At 38.5% G+C, this 23,592-nt stretch overlaps 1 protein-coding gene across 13 annotated transcripts in view; it reads left to right on the top strand.

Annotated features, from left to right (window-relative positions):
* The window catches only part of PDE1C (phosphodiesterase 1C), a 596,098-nt gene that overhangs the window by 497,248 nt on the left and 75,258 nt on the right, over positions 1 to 23,592 (top strand). For 12 of the 13 annotated variants that reach the window (XM_070511509.1, XM_070511518.1, XM_070511553.1 and 9 more), the window contains 5 exons: positions 1,546 to 1,686; positions 8,820 to 8,920; positions 11,694 to 11,822; positions 19,883 to 19,984; positions 20,534 to 20,654. In XM_070511509.1, coding sequence (XP_070367610.1) covers positions 1,546 to 1,686; positions 8,820 to 8,920; positions 11,694 to 11,822; positions 19,883 to 19,984; positions 20,534 to 20,654 — 594 coding nt within the window. The remainder of the gene's footprint in view (positions 1 to 1,545; positions 1,687 to 8,819; positions 8,921 to 11,693; positions 11,823 to 19,882; positions 19,985 to 20,533; positions 20,655 to 23,592) is intronic. The other variant, XM_070511537.1, reaches the window with a different exon arrangement.

The raw sequence follows: 23,592 nt of genomic DNA, 5'->3' as shown, positions 1-23,592 counted from the left end.
ACTTCTCTCATCATATGGATGAGGTTCTGAAAAATGTAGGTCTTTCTCTGTGTAACATACTGATTTCTCTGAGCAGCTCCATTCTATGTTGCTTTTCTAAGGACAGTTTATTTGGCGGTGTGTTTCTTACATAGCCGTAAGTACTTTATGGCAGTGGTCCTTAATTTCTTTTGCGTGAGAAACCTGCTTGAAAATCTGGTGGATGCCTGAGACTGTTTCCTCAGAACAAATCTCCCATGCACATACACACCCCTTTATCTAGCATTTCAGTAGCTCATAGAGCTCCAGAGAAGTGTCCAAAGAACCCGGGTACATTGGGTCTTCATTTTTAAAAATGGTAATGAATCAATCTCTCACATCTAAAAGGCAATATTTAAATGTTTAAAAATCCTCAAATGGTAGGGGCTGGCCCCATGGTCGAGTGGTTAAGTTCGCGCGCTCTGCTGCAGGTGGCCCAGTGTTTCGTTGGTTCGAATCCTGGGTGCAGACATGGCACTGCTCGTCAGACCACGCTGAGGCAGCGTCCCACATACCACAACTAGAAGGACCCACAACGAAGAATATACAACTATGTACCGGAGGGGCTTTGGGGAGAAAAAGGAAAAAGTAAAATCTTTAAAAAAAAAAAAAAATCCACAAATGGTGAATATGGAAGAATGTGCCCAAGGTATTAAGGACTCTCACGAGGTACTATTGTGGTGTTTTCTTTATTTTTTCTTATGAGTGTGACTTTTAGTCTCCTAGAACAGACACTCTCTCCTTTTCCCCCAGCCTTGTACTAGATAATTTATCCTAACCAATAAATTGATCCAGAAAACTAATACAGTGAATGTTTCCAGTGTCTCCTTATTTTGTACAAGCTTCTTGCAATTGTTCACTTTCTGCCACATAGAAAAAGAAGATATGTATATTATACATATTGGAGATAGAAAGCAATTAGGCTAATTGGAAATTGCAAGTCACCAATAATAAGTTGCCAAGTAATAAACCTAAGAACACAACCTGTTTCTGTGTTTCAGAACAGACTGTCACGTGTTTGTTTTTCCCGTCCGTCCAGTGTATATAATCACTCCTTCTAAAGGGTCCAGTCTTCAGGAGGGGGCAGCTCTTGTTTGTTTTGCAGTCATTTTATTACTTGAGATCTTTGTGTACTTTATGTTTTCCCACAGATAAATGAGACATGCTGCGTAGTATGTGTTCATTTATTTCTCAAGAAATAAAAGACTTAAGCCTTTGCCTGGGAGATAAATGAACACATACCCTTCTTCCCTGAATGTCTCTGAGATGATCCTGTGTCATTTCCCTGGGCCTCTGGACTAGAGAACAATGAACAATTTGCAAGGCAGACCAGGCATTTCCTGTTAGAGAGTAAAATTATCTGATAATTTCTTCTGTGATTTATTTTTTACTAGCTTTGAAAGGTTCTAATTTCCTCATGTGATATGTTATGCCTCCAGAAAGAGGCAGCTAGAGCACCTTAGACTTTTGTGTCCTCACTTAAAGCCACTAAATCACTAACCAAATAACCTTGCTGCTCCCTTTCAGATCCCTATTTCTGCACTTGTCTCATTTGTGGAGGCCCTGGAAGTGGGATACAGCAAACATAAAAATCCTTACCACAATTTGATGCATGCTGCTGATGTTACACAGACCGTGCATTACCTCCTCTATAAGACAGGAGTAGCGGTAAGTACAGATAGATTACATAAAAGATATGATGATGATTTTTTATTGGAGTCTGGTCCCATTTTGAGGAGGCAGAGCCCACACGTGCACTATTTTGTGGACTTCCGGTTCCCCAAGAATTATCTAACCAATCATGGAAAGTCTTGGGGTTCCTTATTGTTTCTGAAATTTTCTTCATCGTGGACTTGATGAAATAATAGCTAGTAGTGCCAGGCATCCTTACTAAGCTATGACCAAATTAAATATAATTTCTAGAACTAAATATGTATTTCCAGAAATGGAGAGTGATACTATTAACCTCTTGCTATGGTCAATCACAATGATATTCAAGCATCGTGAAATCGTATTGGTTATACTTGGCAAAGATATTGGAAAAAGTTAGCTTTTGGTTTAAACTGCTGGTTCTTTTTCACAAGATAATTCTCATCCTATTTATATGTGTTTGATTTTCTTTGAACCTAAGGGTCAATCTTTACCTCTAACTGTTTGAAACTTTTCATGCTTGTTTCGGCCCAACATTTCATCTCTTTAGATGTTTTTGAGTCCCTGTTCTGTAATCCATTGTATTAACTGACCTCTTCAACCTGATTTTGCCTTTGTCCTCTTTGCTTTAATGTAAGCTATTATTTTACAAGATATAGCTTTAGTGACAAACAGCTAGGTTTCTATGACTTTTTACCTTGAAATCTTCTTCAGAATTGACATTAAGGTAGCCATTCTTTGGGTATGGTTGTTAATTAGCCCATAAACTCAGTACACATTTATCTTTTCCACTAGGACATGTTGAAAGATTTGGTGTAATAACTCACTGAATTAAATAATGGAATACAGTGGGAGGAGTGTGGGCTCTGGAGCTAGATAAAATTGGATATAAATCCTTGCTTAATTACTTATTAGATTTTTTGACCTGCAATAAATTGCTTGACTCTCTGAGTCAGGATTTCCTGACTTCTAAATTTCAATTCTTCCTTACTGTAAAACGTATTTCTTAAAAATATTATTATGATTTATTATTTAAAAAGCTATTTTTAAAATTATATAAACATCACAAAGGGAACCTGTTTAATGTGACCAGAGGTTTCTACCATAAACTTAGAGCAAACATCATAGTTACTAGAGGTTCAGTGAAAGCATGGAGCACAACAGGGATGCCCACATTAATATCGCTATTGAGTGTTTTTCCGGAGGTCTCAGCCAATGCAATATAGTATCTGAAAAAGATGAAGAAGCATTCTGTGAAAATAATTTGGTCATCTCCCTTAAAAAATCAAGAGAACTAACTACAAATTATTAGATCAAATAAAAGACCTCAGTAAGATCTGGATAAAATAGCTGTCCTATACACTGGAAATTAACAAATGTAATAGAAAAACATACATTCCCAATGATTTGAAAATATCAATAAATTACCTATGAAGAACTTCAAAACTGATAAAAAGGAAACTGTAAAATCTAAATTAAAGGGCACAAAAATAATGTTTCAATAATTGAAGACATATACCATGTTTTTAATGCAAAGCCTCAGTATTATATAGATGTCAAATTTCCTCAAACTAATCTATAAATTCAAAGCAATACTAATAAAAATTTCAAAAGGATTTTCCATGAAACATGATAAACTGAATCTGAAATTTATGTAAAATACAGTTTTGAAAAAGACAATATGTGTGGTGGGTAGTTCTCACTCTACTAGATGTTAATATATTTACTGAAGCTATTGTGATAAAAAAACAGTGTGATATTTGTGCAAAAATAGACAAATATTTCCATGGAATTTATTAGAGTTTCAAAAACTAAGCTCAAATATTTGTTGAGCACTTATTGTGTGCCAGGTACTTTTTTGCAGGATGAGGATGCATTGGTGCTCTTACAGAGCTTGCATTCTAGTGGGAGGTTGTAGATAGAAGACCAGTGAAAAAGTAAAGAAGAAAATATCACTAGTGTTCTGCAGAGATTGAATATAGGGCACCCACATTGGGAAAACAGGGGGTTTTATTAGATGGTCAGCAAAGGCCTCTCTCTGGAGGTAATCTTTAATCTGAGATAGTTGAGCTTTTAGGCTTGAGCCATGCTAAGAACTGAAGAAGGATATGGCAGCAGAGTTAGAGTAGGATTAGTACAAAGTCCCTCATGAGAAAGCAGCTTTGTGTAGTCAAGGAGCAGAAATAAAGCAAGCATGGTGAGAACAGCACGTGACGGGGTCAGTAGTGCAAGAGAAGGTTGGAGAAGAAGGCAGGAGCCAGACCAAGGTCTGGGTAATGAATTCCAGTTTTATCTAAGTGCAGTTTGAGACGACTAAAGTGCTTTAGACAGCCAGCAGAATGATGTGATCTGATGAAGATAAGAAGAGTGTTAGTGTGGAGCATGGCTTTTGAGGCAGCCTGTTGGAAGAGTAATATAGAAGTCTACTGGAGACATAGTGGTAGTTTGGACTAGGAAGGACATTGCTGAGATATAGAGACAAAAAAAAAATTGTTTCTCAGTGATGTATGGCAATTGCTTCTCAATAAAACTGGGAAAAAATTCTGTTTCTGAGATAGAGTTAAAAGGATTGGGTGGTGAAAAGGATTTAGAACATTAAAGTGAGGAAGATTTTTGGTTTGGTAAACAGGGTTGGTGAGACAGCCTGGTGGCAAAGCAGGCTTTGGGGAAGGGGAATCAAGAGTTTTGATTTACACATGCTAAGTTTAAGATCTTTGTTAGACATCAATGTGGAGATGTCAAGCAGGAAGAAAACTAAAGGAGTCCAGTGTTCTGAGAAGAGGTCAGGGATGGACGTAGAGATTAGACAATCGTGGGCATATCAATATTATATAAAGACATGGAACCAGATGAGATTATCTAAAGAGAGTGTGAACAGAGAAGTAGAGGGGCTCAGAAGTGAGTCCTGGAGCAGTCCAGAGTTGACAGTGAAGGTAAAGAATTAGAGCCAACAATAGTAACTAGAAAGGAGTGGCCAGTGACATTAGGACAAAAACTAAGAGAATGTGGGGTCCTGGAAGCCAGTGAAAGAAAGTGCTTCAAAAGAGAATGGTGAATTGTGTGGGACATGCCAACAAGTCAAGAAGGCTGAGGATAAAGAAGTGACCACTGCCTTTGACAACATGAAAGTCATTCCTGCCCTTGACTGAGCAGTCTAAGGAGTTTCGTGAGGATGGAACACTGACTAGAGTATAACGAAGAAAGAATTGCAGATGAAAAGCTGAGGACACATCTGTAGACAACAACATTACAGGGAGAATTCCTCAGTTCAAAAAATGTTTGGGGGACAGTTGTTCATTTGGAGAAAGATGAGTGTTTTTGTCCTACTTCAAATCATTCACCACATATTGGACAAATGAATGAAAGATGTGAGTACAAAAATAAAAATTTGATCATATTAGAAGAAACTATGAGAATATATTTATAGGCTTGAAAAAGGAACTTCTTTCTTAAATAAGCCTCAAAACACAAAAGTTATATGGCAAAATATTGACTGAGTATATTAAAATTGAAATCTTCTGTAGGATAAAAACCATTGTTATTATGAAGTGCTTAAGGAAAATACAGAGAGAGCAAAGATTAAGATCGAGATTATATGAATAAATCAACAAGAAGAGAACAGAAATTCAGTAGACAAATAGGAGGAAATTTATTCACAGCGTTAAGATTGCCCTGTCATAAAGTCTCTGTCATGGGCTAAATTTTGTCCCCCCCTTAATTTCATATGTTGAAGTCCCAATCTCTAGTGCCTCAGATCATGAGTGTATTCGGAGATAGGGTCTTCAAAGAGGTGATTAAGGTAAAATGAGGTCTTATGGGTGGGCCTAATATGATATGACTGGTGCCTCCTATGAAGAGGAGATTAAGATGCAGACGTGCATGTGCACAGAGGAAGGACCATGTGAGGACACAGTGAGGAGGTGGCGTCTGCAATCTGGGAAGAGAGCTCTCACTGCAGATACCCATACCTTGATCTTGGGCTTCTAGCCTCCAGAACTGTGAGGAAATGACTTTCTGTTGTTTAATCTGCTTAGTTGGTGGCATTTTGTTATGGCAGCCTTAGCAAAACAATAGAGTAGCAGAGCCAGGATTAGGTCCCGGATCTGTCGTCTGAGGCCATGCATTGAAATATTTAGCCATGCTTCTACAATGCCTGTGGCAAAAAAATAGCCCCTGATATTCTTACACTTCAGTATCCTCACGTGCTTCTTCAAAATATTGTGGTGAGGATCAAAATAGATGTGAAAAGGTACTCTGGACTCATCTATTCAACATAATGTTTGGTTGGTACCTAGTAGGTACAATGTACCATGGAGATATAAAGGAGAATTATGCACAGCTTTCTTAGCTCTCAAGAAAAACTCCCAAACGTTTATACTAATGCAAGTTATCATTAATATAAATGTTATATCATAGCAGCCAATGATCATGATGTACTGCATACAGTTCTTAAATGAGCTCATTTGCCATTTGTCACTGAATTTGCATTATCAATTCAGGCTATATTCAAAAGCATTCTTAAATATAGAAACTACTTCCCACCCACTCTCTCTTGGAAATACAACTCAAAACGAACTTCTTTCATTGCCAGCTTACAAAAACAGTGGGGAGCATTCTGATGAATGGAGAACATATTGTTACTCTAACCTTTCATTACAAACCAAAAGGGAGAAAATGCTTTAAATTATTTCAGTTTTGTAAACTGTGAGACACATGGGGAATCAAAACATCCCATTGATAAAGTGATGTCTGGGCCTCAGCATCAACAGTATTACTCATTGTAATGTGTTTATATTACTCATTATAGCTTAACTTAGATGCCAAGAAGATGCTTGAATCCGTTCAGAATTGTTTTGCTCACTCCTAAGAGAAAATCCTTGAACAGAATTAGATTGAAGAGTTGTTGATTGAATAGATATGAATCAGACTCTGAGCTCTAGTCTGCTTTTCATTCAGGTCAAAAAATTCCAAACTTCAAAGCGGTTTCTTGGGCCCTTTCATTGCTTTGTCAGGCAAGGTGCCATTAGTTTCCCTTTTGCTTACTTTTTTAGAAGAGAGAAGCTGTGTCTTGTTCTTTTGATTATATGTGTCATCATCATATTTGTAAGGGAAACACTACGGACATCTAAATGGCATCCTGGTTAATGAGTGCTGAGTAATTTTATTAGGGTTTGTGGTCAGCAGAATTTCGGCCCCCATTGTCCTTTGCCCCCTGGTTTCACACTTGTTAATATGTTACATAGATGGCAAAAAGGACTTTGTAGATACAATAAAGGTTACTAATCAGAGGGCCTTAAAATAGAGAGATTAGCCTGGATTCTCCAGGTAGGCCCAATGTAATCACATGAGTCGTTAAAAGTCAAGAGGTGTAGGGGCCGGTCCCGTGGCGCAGCGGTTAAGTTTGAACGTTGCGGTTAAGTTTGAACTTTGTGCTTCAGCGGCCCAGGGTTCACTGGTTCAGATCCCAGGTGTGGACATGACACCGCTTGTCAAGCCATGCTGTGGTAGGCATCCCACATATAAAGTAGAGGAAGATGGGCACGGATGTTAGCTCAGGGCCAGCCTTCCTCAGCGAAAAGAGGAGGGTTGGCAGCAGGTCTTAGCTCAGGGCTAATCTTCAAAAAAAAAAAAAAAAGTCAAGAGGTGGAGCAGAAGTGTGAAAAGGATGCAACCAGCCATCACTAGCTTCAAGATGGAGGGGACCAAGTGGGAACGTTGAGAAGGAAATGCATTCTGCAAGTGCCCTGAATGCACCAGGAAACAGGTTTTTCCACAGAGCTTCCAGAAAGGAATGCAGACCTGCCAACACTTTGATTTTAGCCTGGTGAGATCCTGACCAGAACATCCAGCCACACTGAGCTGACTTCTGACCCACTGAGCCGTGTGCTGATAAATGGGGCACAATAATGGGTGTTCTTTATGCCTTTAGTTTGTGATAATTTGTGAAGGTAGAATAGAAAACTAATATAGGGGTGGAAACAGATTTCTAAGGAAATTCTATCATTTACATATCAAAGTCAGGAGTGACTAATAATGTCTTCTCTGGCAATGGGAAATCGCCCCTGTCCTTTTCCTTCAGGTTTCCACTGCCCCCATTAACTCCTTCCCCACCAGCCCCCCATGGCTTGCTTTCCTGAGTCACACACAGCAGAATTCAGAACCCACTGTTACCAGCTGTCAGGGCCTCCCTGTCATTGAACTAGTTGTGACACTCATATTTTGTAGATAGTGAGGTACTGATAGGATCTATGGCTTGTACCTTGTCACATTTTGATAAATCTGGAATAAAATTCACATGGGACTTAAATTTCTGACTTCTTATGAGTTATAAAACTCATAAAAAAAAAGCTATGTCACGGGTACTTCAAATAGCGGCAGGGTCACTGTAGTGGACAGGTTTCATTAGCGCTTCCAGACTAAGACAGACTCGGAAGAAGGACCTGGCCTTCCACTTGCAAAAACATTGACCATGAAAACCCTATAAACAGCAGCAGAGCATTGTCTGAAAAAGTGCCAGAAGGTGAGAGGGTGGCACAGAAAAGAGCAGGCAGGGTTCCGCTCTACTGTCACTAGGAGTCAGAATCGACTCAATGACACTAACAACAAAAATAGCCACCCAGGATGGCTTTTGCCACCCAGGCCAGGAATGTTGGGGTCCTCTTTAATTTGTTCTCCTTCACTACAACCCCTCCTACCCCCCTCTGCCTCAGCAGGCATGAGGCATGAGGCCAGGCGTTATCTTTCCATCTGTCTCTGTCTAATAGACATTAGGTTTTCTGTTACTCTTAGTTCTTGGTATTGTGTTGAAATTTTTAAATTTTTTTTCTCTGTCTACCTGGCAACCTCATTCGGAATTTGAGAAAGGGTACCTTGAGGACTTTTAGAGTCTTCATGTTCTTTGTTTTTTGCTGGAAAAAAATAAAACTACTAGTTAGCTTTTTCAACCTTGCTGGGCATGCTGTTTTCAAATCACGTGTTCCTTGGTCTCCTCACAGAAAAAAAAAGATTCTGTCTGCCAGAAAATGTGTATTTGGCAATAGCTTGCCAGCTGCAGGGTGGAAAGGCAGCAATGTTCGTGTGTTGTCAGCAAGCTGAAGACTTTGTCTGAGAAAGAGACAGATTATCTGATTGCTCTGTAATCTCCCTTTCAGAACTGGCTGACGGAGCTGGAGATCTTTGCTATCATCTTCTCAGCTGCCATCCATGACTATGAGCATACTGGAACCACCAACAATTTCCACATTCAGACCCGGTGAGGATGTTGAAATGCTTGCCGAAGAGGCCAGAGGGGGCTGGGATGGAGTTTGGGAAGTCAGAAAGATGCGGTCATTTAGACTTTCTGAAAAAATGAACTCACAAACAGGAGATCAGCCTGGTCCACTTTGATGAAGACTTAGAGTTTAAGAAGCCATCTGCTCCTAATTCTCGTATTTTATTCACGTCTGATAAGGATCTCCTTTTCTTCTCTATTCAAATGCTATTTGTGTATGTATGTACTATGCACACTGTACCTATTTCTAACAGGAGGTAGAACAGTCCACGTAGAGGCACAGGTGCCATGGGGACTGACTCTGTGAGGATGGGCGGGGACTGCAGTGTTCATGTTGGCATAGCGGTAGCTGAGCCTTCCCACCCTCTGCTCTCTGGGAGTCTGGTGATAGTGTTCTCATCCTCCCTGACTTCATCTCTGCTGTGTCAGTGCTTGCATCGCTCCCTGGCACAGGGCTTGGGGAGCCAGGTTGTCTCCTGGAGGCCACCTTCACCAGGGCAACCTGTGCACCCTCTGTGATGAACTGCACAGGTAATCGCAAACCTCTGTAGGAGATATTGAAAAGGGGTCCAAGTGCCCCACTCTGAACTTCTTGACTATGACAGACATCACTAATCAATTTGGGGACTTTTTTCTTACCCAGCTGCATATTATGCTTCATATTCCACTCAGCACAGAATTCTAGGCGAGCAGTACAGTCAGTTGTCAATTCCGTTTAGGATGAAACCTTATCTGCCCTCTCCTGACCTAAGAACTTATCTTCTCTTAGAAAGCAATGTGGAACTGGAGAGACTGTGACAGTAGGGTTAATTGGGTCTTGACATAGGAATCAAAAGAAGCTAGAATTTGGGGAAAGATGGCAAGGCAAAGAGAATGGGTATAGCAGGAGGGGCTGGCCCAGAGGCATAGTGGTTAAGTTTGTGTGCTCCACTTTGGTGGCCTGGGCTTCCCCAGTTCATATCTTGGGCACAGACCTACACGCCACTCATCAAGCCATGCTGTGGAGGCATCTCACATACAGAATAGAGGAAGACTGGCACAGATGTTAGCTTAGCAACAAATATTCCTCCAGCAAAAAGAGGACGTTTGGCAACAGATGTTAGCCCAGGGCCAAGCTTCCTCACACACACACACAAAAAGAACATAACAGGAGGGACGAGAGTTAAACACCAAATAAATACTCACTGATTTCACTTGAAAAAGCAGGTGCACACTTCAGATAGGTTTGTATTCATTAAACCAATCTACATGTGTTTAATGAAGCCAACATTTAATTATGGGGGACACAAAAGAAGACAGTATCATCTGATCTCTCTTCAGAAGGGGAATTTCAATAGAATGGCAGCGGACAAAAGGACTTCAGCCGTTCGCTTCATTTTCTGCCTCCTGTCTCCTCACATGGAGTAGTCTCAGCTGCTGGGGAACCGCCTTTTGTAGTTGTGTTGCGAGGTCTTCAAACACAGGGAATTCTATAGAGCAGCTCTGTTTAGTGGATATCTGCGAGTGTCGCCTTTGCTCTGAGGACAGAGACGGCAGTGAATAGTGCCTGCTGGAGGAAGAGCTCTGGGTGGGACAACTGTACCTAGATCTTGGCTGGAGATCAACATCAAAACCAGTCACAACTCAGAGGGAAATGCCTTGATTACAGGAGGTGGAAAATAGCTCGTTGTCACAAAATACACACCAGTTGGTGCCTTCCTAACCTAAAAGATGGAAGATCAGCTCTTTCACCTCAGGATTTGCGTGTTTCATGTTATCTCTGTAGGAGTGGGGAAATTCCAGTGGGTTCAGTTAAGCTTGGTTTGGAGTGAAATTTAAACATTGGCCTTCTTTAACAGAACTTTATCTAGAGCATCTCAGCCTGTAGGCTCCCTGTTCAGAAAACTAAGTCTGTGACCGGGTTCTGTGTCCTTTGATAGACAAAATATTACCCCTAACACTTTAAAGGTGTGCTAGATACATCCCAAGGTTTGACCAATGACAGGCAGAAGTTATCTTGGGGAAGAATGACCCAGCTGTGAGAAGACCTTGCCTTCATCCCAACCCTGCTACTCAGCCGCTGTGGGGCTCTGTGAAGTCACTTTACATCTCTGGGACTCATCTTCCTTGATGAGAAACAAGCTCTAATCACTAAGGTTTCATTAAATTAAAGATATTAAAATAGCATACAGCTCTGTGTCTGTTGTCATTTAGCTGTGGAATGGTCTTTGAGAAAGTGACTGACAGTTGTCATATAATCCTTATATTCTTTATTCTCAATTTTCCACAAATGGCTTCTGCATGGTAAAATTTTAAGATCAAGCTACAGCCAGAGAAACTTGCAAACTGTACCTCCCGGGTGGTCTGTGTTCAGTGAATTGCAGTTAAAATAGATAAATTCTCTCATTGAACAAAGTAAAAATAAAAAATTAAGTAGTTCCAGAAAATATAAGGAAGTTTGAATTGACCCACATCTCAAATCATCTTTGCCGCTGGTACAGATAAGTGAGATATGGTTAGAGGAGCAGTTTTCAGAGAGTTCTCAGCTTGCATATCCACACGTTGCACATTCACACAGTGACATTAAAATACCCTGTGTACAACTGACGATAATTTGTAGTGTTGGTTTTCGCTTTATGGTTGATAGAAAGGGCATGGGGGCAAGGATAGTTGCTAAACCTAAGAGAAAGAGATGGTGCGTTCTAGCCTGGGAGAGCGACGTGTGAAATCTCAACTGTTTAATATCCTCAGTTATTTTGCTTGGCTTTCTGTTCAGGTCTGACCCGGCTATTCTGTACAACGATAGATCTGTATTGGAAAATCACCATTTAAGTGCAGCCTATCGCCTTCTGCAAGAGGATGAGGAAATGAATATATTGATCAACCTCTCAAAGGATGACTGGAGGTAAGGATGAGGCAAGAGAGAGGTTTGCAGGCCAGGAATGGAGCTGTGAGGAGCGATGAAGTGTGCAGCTTTTGAAGAAATAATATTCTGTTTGAAATGTTTATGGCTGTGTCTCTCTGTCTTTTTCCCCCCTCCTTCCTTTGCTCCCTCCGTTCCCTTTATCATTCTCTCTCTCTGTTTTTTCTCTTTGACACCAATATTCAAGTATATTGTAGGCACCTTGTAAATGTTTGCTGTTTGTTATTTTAGGAAACTTAGGTTGTTTTTATCTCAGCTTCTTAAATCTGAATTTTATCATTTAACATGTTTTCACCTTATATTTGACTGGACTTCTTAAAAAATATTTCAAAATGTGCTAAAGAAATTATTTTGAGACTTCAAAAAACTCATGAGGGGGCTGGCCCCATGGCGTAGTGGTTAAGTTTGGTGTGCTCTGCTTTGGTAGACAGGATTCACAGGTTCCGATCCTGGACACAGACTTACACCACTTGTCAGCCATACTGTGGTGGTGATCCACATATAAAATTAGCTCAGAGCTAATCTTCCTCAGCATAAATAAATAAATAAATAAATAAATAAATAAATCATGAGTACTTAATCCTGTTGTCTAAATGACATAATCTCCCTGCTTTTTTTTGTGGTGAGGAAGATTGGCCCTGAACTAGCATCTTTTGCCAATCTTCTTTATTTATTTGCTTGAGGAAGATTGTCGTTGAGCTAACATCTATACCAATCTTCCTCTATTTTGTATGTAGGATGCCACCATAGTGTGGCTTGATGAGTGGTGTGTAGGTCCAAGCCCAGGATCTGAATGGTGAACCCTGGGCCACCGAAGTGGAGCACGGGAACCCAGCCACTTTGCCATTGGGCTGGCCTCGACTGTGTGTCTTTTGATTTAGGCATGGCTGAGTTTGAATGTGGACACAGTCATTTACTAGCTGGATGATATTTAGGAAGTTAACCCCTTTACACCTTTTTAAAATTTAATTTCTAGAAAACAGATAATAACATTTACCCTGTGATTTGGTTAGGGTTATAATAAATGAGACAATCCATTTAAAATGCTTAGCACACTTTATGACATATATAGCAAGGCTAAAAATCATTGCAGCTGTAAATACAGGTCAAGGTGTTTCAAAGCTTATAGGCGAAACCATTTAAATCATTACAAAGTCCTGAATCTACCGTGATGCAAATAGTACTTATATTTTAATTAAATGATCAGCTGTTTATTGAGTGGTATCTCTGTGCCATTATGCAAGGATTCAGAGAAATAAGCTATAGGAAACAATAAATCCGAAACAGATTTTCAGTAAGAGCTGGCTATTAGTTTCCATGCAGCTCTAGTTTATTAAAACATAGAGGAACATTTGGCTTGAATTTTATTGTAAAATGCTAGATTCAGCCAGCATCTGAAAAATGCAGAGCATTTCAGTTAATCAATGTAAATCTTCTGGAAAAAAAGGAACCCTCTATCCAATTTAAATGTCTGTAAAAGTGTAATGAAAGATTTGAATATGGCTGAGAACAGCTTCACGCATCTTCAGATACATCACGGTTTTGAAGGATTTGTGTGAGGGCTTGTTTAGATGGGGTGTATTCCTGGCCTCATGACAATCTAATCAAGTGATACAAAGCTTGAGTAATTGCCTCTTTTTTTTTGAATCTCAGGGGAAGGAGAAAGGGGAGGAAACTTGAGTAGAAGCAGCCTAGATCTCCATGCAGTCTAAGGAAAGTTTAGCAAGGCTGGGCAGCGTGGGACGCCAATGATGGGGATACTTTCTGAGAAATGCATCATTACGCGGTTTCGTTATTGTGCAAACATCATAGAGTGACTTACACAAACCTAGATGGTATAGCCTGCAGTACCCCTAGGCTCTATGGTACAAATCTTTTGGGACCACCATTGTATATGCGGTTCATTGTTGACCAAAATGTCATTGTGTGGTGCATGATTGTATTGTTTTATTATTTATTTATTTTTTAAAGATTGACACCTGAGCTAACAACTGTTGCCAATCTTTTTTTTTTCTTTCTGCTTTTTCTCCCCAAATGCCCCCAGTACATAGTTGCATATTTTAGTTGTGGGTCCTTCCAGTTGTGGTATGTGGGATGCCACCTCAGCATGGCCTGATAAGCAGTGCCATGTCCATGCCCAGGATTTGAACCAGTGAAACCCTGGGCTGCTGAAGCAGAGCACGTGAACCCAACCACTTGGCCATGGGGGCGGCCCCTGTATTGTTTTATTATTTTGTCACATTTTATTAATGTTTAGATACAGTGCCCCAGGACAATGGTATTATCGTATAAATAAAATATTAAATTATTGGGGCTGGCCCCATGGCCGAGTGGTTAAGTGCGCACGCTCCGCTGCAGGCGGCCCAGTATTTCGTTGGTTCGAATCCTGGGCGCGGACATGGCACTGCTCATCAAACCATGCTGAGGCAGCGTCCCACATGCCGCAACTAGAAGAACCCACAACGAAGAATATACAACTATGTACGGGGGCGGGGGGCTTTGGGGAGAAAAAGGAAAAAAATAAAATCTTAAAAAAAAATTAAATTATTGTTTAGGGCTCTCAGTAAATCACATTAACCCAAAGATAACATGTTTAATCTCCTATATCTTTCTAGGAAAGCAGTTTTACTATCTGATAGATTCTGTTTGGATACACAAGTGCATTAGGCTTTTTGGGGCCTTTGTAAGTGAATGTATTACCAGATATTTGCTGCATTTCACAGTGGAATAACATGGAATTCCACTTTTGGCAGCCCAAATTAGCTGCTAATAAACCAGTCCTCCCGCAAATAACAACTCTAAACTTTGGACAAAATACAAACAATCACAACTCCCCATGACTTGAGGGCTCTAGAGAATGAACAAAATCAAGCAAATTTTGAAGGCATGTCAAAATTTGGAGACAATGACAGGATGAGGAGAGTCTGACATTTTTGTTACTTTACCCTGAAGGCAGCCTCAGTCAAGGCAACAACAGTAGATGGTGAAAACCATATGTATACAGAAACTGCCACTGTTTTTCTGGGTAGAGAAACCAGGGTAGGAACAAACAGAGCTGAGCAAGTTAGAATCCCAGCCAAGAGAAAGCCAAATAAGGAGAAACTCAAATTCTGTGACAATCTAAATGACATACAAAGAAAATGTGACTTATTTTCAAGGGAAAAGGCAATCAATAGATGCAGGCTTCAAGATGAACTATTGTTGGAATTATCAGACAAGGACTTTTAAAGCATTAATATATTTATGCTCAGTGAAGTAAAGGAAAATATGCTTGTAATAAATAAAATACAGTATAATTTAACCAGGGAAATTAAAATGAAAGCAAGAGGAAACAAATTTTAGAACTGAAAAATAAGATATCTAAACTGAAAATTCACTACATTGGCTTAGTAGCAAGTTGGAGAAGATAGAGGAAGGCATCAGTGAACTTGAAAAGATCAGTCAAAATTATCCCTTTTGAAGAAGTAGGAAAAAATTATTTACAAAATGAACAGAGACTTAAAGACCTGTAAGACAATTTCAGGTGGTCAAACATAAGGAGAGTTGGAATCTCAGAAAGAGAGGAGAGAGAAAGTATGGGGCAGAAGAAATATTTAAAGAAATAATGGCTCAACATTTCCCAAATAAAGTGAAAGATATAAATCTATAGATTCAAGAAGCTTAGCAACCTAAAAGAGGATAAATTCAAAGAAAAACACACCTACACACATATTATAGGCAAACTGCCAAGAGTCAAAGATAAAATTAGAGAAAAACGACACATTACATTCAGTGGAACAACTCAAATTACTGTAGAGGCCAAAAGACACTGGAATAACATCTTTAAGGTGGTAAAAGAAAAAAATGTTGACACAGAATGCTATATCTTGTGGACACATCCTTGAAAATGAAGGTGACATGACGTTATTTTCAGATAATGGAAAACCTCAGAAATTTGTCACCAACAGAGCTGCATTATAAGAAATGCTGAAGAAAGTTCTTTAGGTGGAAGGAAAATGATACCAGGGGAAATCAGACTTTTAGGAAAGAATAAAATGGTAAATATCTGGGTACGTATAAAAGGCTATTTTTCTTAATTTCTTTCAGTGCATATAACAGTTAAAAACAAAAAATACAATATAGTCTCATGAGTTTATAATGTAGGGAAGTGTAATACATGTAAAAGCTATAACATAAAGACAGCTAGTCATGTGCTGCATAATGACATTTCAGTTAACGATGGATCGCATATATGACAGTGGTCCCGTAAGAGTACTGCGATATAGCCTAGGTAGGTAGTAGACTATACCATCTAGGTTTGTGTGAGTGATGTCTATGATGTTCACACAATGATGAAATTGCCTAACCACGCATTTCTCAGAACGTATCCCTGTCATTAAGCAATGCATGATTGTATAACATAAAGACTGGTAGTAAGTAAATGGACCTATACTGTTACAAAGTTTTTACATTCAGGCTGGAACTACACTCCCGATTCTCCTGGTTCTCAGGCCTTTGGACTTGGACTAGATCTACACCATTAGCTCTCCTGGGTCTCTAGCTTGCCAGCTCACCTTGAGACTAGTTAGCTTCCATAATTACATAAGCCAATGCTTCATAATAAGTCTCTTTCTGTATATATATGTACATTCTATTGGTTCTGTTTTTCTGGAGAATTCTGACTAGTACATAAGGTTTATTCCTGGAATGCAAGGTTAGCTCATTACTTAAGAATCAATTCAAATAATTCACCATATTAAAAAAAAACAACAGAAAAGTGTATGGTCGTTTCAATAGATGCATAAAAAGCATTTGACAAAATTCAACACTCATTCATGATAAAAATTCTCTGCAAGCTAGGAACAGAAGAGAACTTCCTCAACTTGATAAAGGGCACCTGTGAAAAAACCTATAGCTAACGTCATGCTTAATAGTGAAGAATTGGATACTTTTCCTTCAGATTGGGAACAGGACAACAATACCTGATCTTACTCTTGTCAACACTGTAAGATGTCTGTATTAGCAGATGACCTGATTGTCTGAGTAGAATATCCTAAGAATCTGTAAAGCAGCTACTAGAACTAATAATGAGTTTTGCAAGGTCACAGAATACAAATTTAATGTAAAAAAAAGTGTGTGTATATATATATATATATATATGCATATATGTACAGCAAACCATTAGAAAACGGAATAAAAATAATTTATTTTACAATAGCACAAAAATATAAAATACTTAGTATTAACTTTAAAAAACAAGTGTAGCTCCTGCCCTCTGAAAACTACAGAACATTGCTGATTAAAGAGGATCTAAATGAATTGAGAGAGATATTTTCCTCATGTAGTGGAATAAGCAGTATTATAAAGATGTCAGGTCTTTCCAAATTTATCGATAGATTCAACACAATCTCAATCAAAATTCCAGCAGAATTATGTTAGAAATTGGCAAGGATATTCTAAGATTTATGTAGAAATGCAAACAAAACAATTTGAAAGAAGAACAGTTAGAGGGTCCACACTACCTGATGTCAAGATACACTATAAAGCTACAGTAATCAAGACAGTGTTTTATTAGTGAAAGGCTAGACGCAAAGACTCGTGGAACAGAATTAAGAGCTCAGAAATTGATTCATCATTTATTTATGACATAGGTTCCGAGGTAATTCAATGGGGAAAGGAGAATGTTTTTACCAAATGGTGTTAGAACAAATGGATATCCATATGGAAAAAAAATAACTTTGACCCTTACCTCACACCATACTCAAAACTCAACTCAAAATTGATCATAGACTTAACTGCAAAAGCTTAAAATGGTAAGGCTTCCAGAGGAAAACGTATCAGTCTTTGGAGTAGGTAGAGTTTTCTTAGATAGGACCCAAAAAGCATGAAGCATTAAAAATTTTGATAAGTTGAACTTTATCAAAATTAAAAACTTTGGAAGACACTAAAAAAGAAAAAATCAAGCCAAGAAGTAGGAGAAATTATTCACAACATATATGTTTTACATAGGATTTGTATCTAGAATATATAAAGTACCTTCAACTCAATAATAAGACAAACAACCCACTTTTGAAATGGGAAAGGTTTGAAACAGACATTTGTCTAAAAAAAAGATACAAATGGCCTTGTAAGTACGTGAAAAAGGGCTTGACATCATTAGTCGTAATAATGTCATGCAATAAAGAGTACAAATTAAATACAATAATAAAAAAATATAAATTGAAACCACAATGAGATACCACTAGACATCCCTTAGAATGGCTGAAATTAAGACTGACAGTAGTAAGAGTAGACAAAGATATAAAAAACTGGAACTTTCATACACTGATGGTCAAAATGTAAAGTGATACAACTACTTTGAAAAATGTTTGGCAGTTTCTTATAAAGTTAAATACTGAGTTGTTATAAACCAGCCATTCTACTCCTAGTTATTTACCCTAGAGAAATGAAAACATATATCCACACAAAGACTTGTATATGAATACTGATAGCAGCTTTATTCATAATAGCTCCAAAATATAATCCAGTAGCCCAGATGTCCCTCAGCTGGTGCATGGATAAATAGTGGTGTACTTGTATGATGGAATACCACCCTGCAGTAAAAACAAATGAACTATTGGGGCCGGCCTGGTGGCCTAGTGGTTGTTTGCCCACTTGGCTTTGGTGACCCAGGGTTTGCAGGTTTGGATCCCAGGCGCAGACCTAGCAGTGTTTGTCAGGCCATGTTCTGGTGGTATCCCACATAAAGTAGGGAAGATTGGCACAGATGTTAGCTCAGCAACAATATTCCTCAAGCAAAAAGAGGAAGATTGGCAATAGATGTTAGCTCAGGGCCAGTTTTCCTCACACACTCAAAAACCCAGAAACAAATGAACTATTTACCACTACATGGACGAATCGCAAATCATTATGCTGAGTAAAGGAGGCAAGAAGTGAAAGAATACATTTTGTGTTGTGTGTGTGGGTGTACATACGTGGTACATGTGCATATATCTAGTTTAATATAATATATGTGTGTATATATATATGCACACTATCCATTTTTATACACATACACATATATATCTGCATTATGTCTCTCTAGATCATTTGTATTTTCTAGTTTTGTATGTACAGTTATGCATTGCATACCAATGTTTCAGTCAACGATGGACCACATATATGATGCTGGTTCCATAAGATTAGTATAGTATAGCCTAGGTGCGTAATAGGCTATACCATCTAGATTTGTGTAAACACACTCTATGATGTTTGCATGATGACAAAATTGCCTAACAACTCATTTCTCAGAACATATCCCCATCATTAAGTGACACATGGCTGTATGTTTGTATATAAATATGCACTACACACACACACACACACACATATACATAAAACTCGAAAATGCAAATGATGTAGAGGTGGAAAGCAGATCGAAAGTTGCCTGTGGCAGAGGGAGCGGTGAACTGCCGAGGGGTTTGAGGGTGGTGGAAGTGTTTAGTATCAGGATTGTGGTGGTGTTTTCACAAGCTTATTCAACTATTAAAACTCATAAAAGTATTCAACTTACATGGGAGCAGTTGATTCTATGCAAATTCTACCCTGGTAAAGTTGTTAGAGAGGTAAAAAGATGAGTGTTTGGCAGGTCTCGGGGGAAGGGCAAAGGGAGTGGATAGGTGGGGCACCGGGGATGTTAAGGTGTTGACACACCTTTATCAAAAGTGTAATATGGATGATCAGTTTGCCTCCTAGGCTTATCTTCAAATTAATTTTCTCTTAAAACTTTGAATTCTGTTGAGAGAGGAATGATTTACTACACTTTCACTTTCATTGGAATTTTTCTTGTGAGTTAATTTTCCAAATGATGTGTGGATTCCACATGTCATATTCCTAATGAACAATTTCCTTAACGCTTAACCTTCATTTATTCCTCATAAAAAAGTCCACCTAAAAGGCTCGACTTAGATTAGAAATGTCACAACTTATTAACTGATTTTGATTGGAAGTGGCAAAAAATAAACTAATTTTTACTTTTCATTTTTTACTTCCATCCTTTTTTCTCCATGGTGTGGCCCTGAAAGGGAGTTTCGGACTTTAGTAATTGAGATGGTCATGGCCACGGATATGTCCTGTCATTTCCAACAAATCAAAGCGATGAAGACTGCTCTGCAGCAGCCGGAAGCGTGAGTGGGCCTGTGACACCGTGTGTTTTTATTGCTGTTTGAACTGGCACCTGTCCATGTTGTTGCACCTTTAAAGTGTACTTTTTTCAGAGAACTTTATCGAATGGTCTCATAAAGTGAGGCTGGTTGGAGGAGAGAGCATGAGCATTGTATATATCACAGATGGGTTCTCATCAGGGTTGAAATAAATAATAGGGCCAGGGACAATTTGCCCCAATTAGAATTTAAAATATTTCCCTGTGGGAAACTAAATCATCAAAGATCCCCTCAATGAGGAGGCAACAAATAGAAGTCAGTGAGGGCTCTTGGCTTCTTGTTGTCTTGTTGAATGATGCGGTCCTTCCAGAAATAGTTTTGAGGTGTCTAGCTCAATAAACATGGAGACCAAGCTTTTAAATATCCCAGTTGTGGGATGAAACAGTGCCTTTCCCGTAATTCAGCTGAAATGGGGTTTGAGAGGGGAGAATGGAAGGGACTCAAAAATTAATGATTTTTTAAAATTCTTACTGAGGTTCTGAAAGTTTGGTCATCCTGTGTTTGGGTTCACAGAATTGAAAAACCGAAAGCATTATCCCTGATGTTGCACACAGCAGACATTAGCCACCCAGCAAAAGCATGGGAGCTCCATCATCGCTGGACAATGTCACTCCTGGAGGAGTTCTTCAGACAGGTACCTTGTTTTTATGCTACCGCTAAGGCTGTCATCCCTGGATAGTTTCTTCGTTTTAAATTTCAGCAATGCTATGATAAGGACTATTGAGATTACAGTGATTTTCATCAAGGAGGGAGCCTCCGCAGCTTTTTTTTTTTGCCTCTGGTCATGTGATGTGTGACTCTTACCTAATTTCTGATTCTCAGAGCGTTATGGTATTTCTATCTTATACATTTCTGTGTGGAAAAAAGTATTTCCTTTTGGCAGTCTTTTGTCAAAATATCATCTGGTTACTTTCCCTCTTACATTTTTTCTAGTGGGTTGACCAGATAATGGTTGCTTTGGCATTGCCTGCTTTAAGATATTAATCTTTAACTCATGTTTCTGTTGTAATTGTTTGGGTTGTTTCTTTTGAGCAGATAAGCCGTGTTGTCAAATTCCAAAGCCAGGTGTAGCAGTTTGGGGTCAGGAAATCACTAGAAGCTACTCTTCCAATTATATGTAAACCTACTACCTCCTAAGACATAGGGTTGTTTTCTACAAGAATAGCCAGAGTCTTTGATGAATATGCAGTGCTTTAATATAAAATTTTAAAAAAGTATACGGAAATAAATGTGTAGCACTAAGACTGATGTTTTCTCAAGAAGAGCTGCCACTAAAACATGTGTTTCAAGACATGAGGTCCTGAGGTTGAGGGCAAGATGACCTGTAGATTGTGGAACCGAAATCACTGTTAATTCAAGTTAATGTAGTTAATTCAGTTAATTCTTGTTAATTCAAGAAGAAGATTCACATCATGGATTCAGAGACCTCTGAGATTCCATAAAACACTGCTTATTAGCACCAGTCTCAGCTTTGTCCTCAAACTAGCAAAAGATATACTCTTGTACTGGTTATTTGGATTTTTGGAAGCAAATTACACCTATGATTACTCTGATTCTCATGATTTTAGTTTGAATGGACAGATTGTAGAAGACGTCTATGTGTGTTTGTTTTTTCTTCTGAAGCTGTACACAATATCTGGTAATGAGGTGGGACTAGAGTTAACAGTGTGTTAAAGGAAGTCCTGAAGGCCCTTTATCAGAGTTTTTATTTTACCTGGTTTGTGGCCTGAGACTAATCAGATCATCCTCTAGTTCCCAATGGTCCTATCTGTGATTTGTTTTTTGGGAGCTTGGGGGGTTTCAGGGGAAGGTTGGACCAGCTGTTTTCTTAGGGTCTTTCTGACATGAAATATTGTACCTTCCTTCCTTCTATCCACGTCAACACATGCACAGACACGTACCTCGAAGCTGTTAGATGAGTACCCCAGCAGGTACCCTACTCAGCATATGGCTGTTTCCTCTTGCAAGGTCATTGCTTGGCCTTACAGAGTAGTTCTCAAGGAACCCAATGGTATGAGAAGAACTAGAGCTTTACTGGGGTGGCCCTGTTGTATATACAAGAATGACGATCTAAATTCATCCTTAACTGAAGCCTAATTTTGAGCCATTTTTTCAGAAGTTATTTTTCTAATATTAGTGAGAAGATGTTCTCCAAATATCCACTCCCCTTATCATATGCTTTCTTTGATACCACTTTTGCAATCACACCCCCTACAGCTAGGAGTATTTAATCTATTGCCAAAGGTGGATCATAGCTAACTCATACGAGTTTGAAGTATTGAAGTGTTCCCCTCTCTAGTTGTGAGAGTGAATGTGAGAAATTATTTAATATGTCAACATTTTTCCCCATAAAAGAAATCTTGTTTGCATATACATATGCTTGAATTGAATGGAAATGTGCTAGAGGCGTTGTGAAAATAACCATATTGAATTTCTTGCGTATTGGGAATGGAATGTTAGCTCACTGGACTGGAACTATTTTTTAGTAATTATGATTCAGTAAATTATTTTTATTGACTTAATATTTTAATCCAGATGCCATAAGCCATTGTAAGTAACCCATGCAGGAGAAATTTTGCCTCGGCTCTTAGCTATAGATTTTAAATTGGACAGTTCAAATGGGAAATCTCGATGGGACTGTAGAGTCTGAAAAAATTATGTTTGGAATAGTTGGGTTATATTTCAAAATATGGGCATAGCCTCAGTGCTAATAGACCAGACCTCCCATGCTTTGCTAAAAGAGCAAATACATCTTCAGTTTTATAACCATATTTTACAAAATCCAAGCCACTGCCTCAGGGTGATTTTCAATGAAATATTGACTTTAAAGAAATATAGATTTGACTCTTTGATAAATTCACGTTGTAAAAGTCTTGAGGTTCATTTCCTTTGTATTGCTGTATATTTTCATATTTTGCAATTTTTTAAATTTCCTCTGTGTTTTTGGTTATTTTCCCATTTTTATTTCTCATTTCATATATTAGTGTTTTTTCCCTTTCTTCTCTATGAAATTAGCTAATCGTTTGGTTATTTTATTGTTTCTTTTTTATTTTATAATGCCTTAATTGGTGCTTTCATTTTTATTCATTTCTCTGCTTGAGTTTATTTTGTTCTTTTGCTAACGGGATGCTCAATTCGTTTATTTTCATTCTGCCTCTTTAATATTAGAAAATATAAGGCTAGGAGTTTTTCTTTTTCTTATCATGAATCTCATAGGTTCTGATATGCAGTGTGTTCACAATTATTCTTTTCTAAATATTACGTAATTTTGGTTTAGATTTTTTTCTTTTGCCCAAGAGTTGCTTCAGATAGAGGTGTTTTTTTTAATGTAATTTTCCAGTGGCAGCTTCCTTTGCTTTCTAATTTTGTAATTAATTTGTGGCATACTGAAATTTGATCAAAGACTTGTTTCATTGCTTGGATTTTACTGTGAAATTTGTTTGTCACCTACTATGTAATTAACTTTTGTGAATGTTCATGGCTCTTGAAAAGTATATTTATCTTCTACTTGCAGAGTACAGAATTCAAAGCACGCTATATACATCTACCTTATTAATTATCTTATTTAGGTG

The sequence above is a fragment of the Equus asinus genome, chromosome 1 (assembly GCF_041296235.1).
Source record: "Equus asinus isolate D_3611 breed Donkey chromosome 1, EquAss-T2T_v2, whole genome shotgun sequence".
Classification (NCBI taxonomy): domain Eukaryota; kingdom Metazoa; phylum Chordata; class Mammalia; order Perissodactyla; family Equidae; genus Equus; species Equus asinus.
This window is presented reverse-complemented; position numbering and strand designations above follow the sequence as displayed.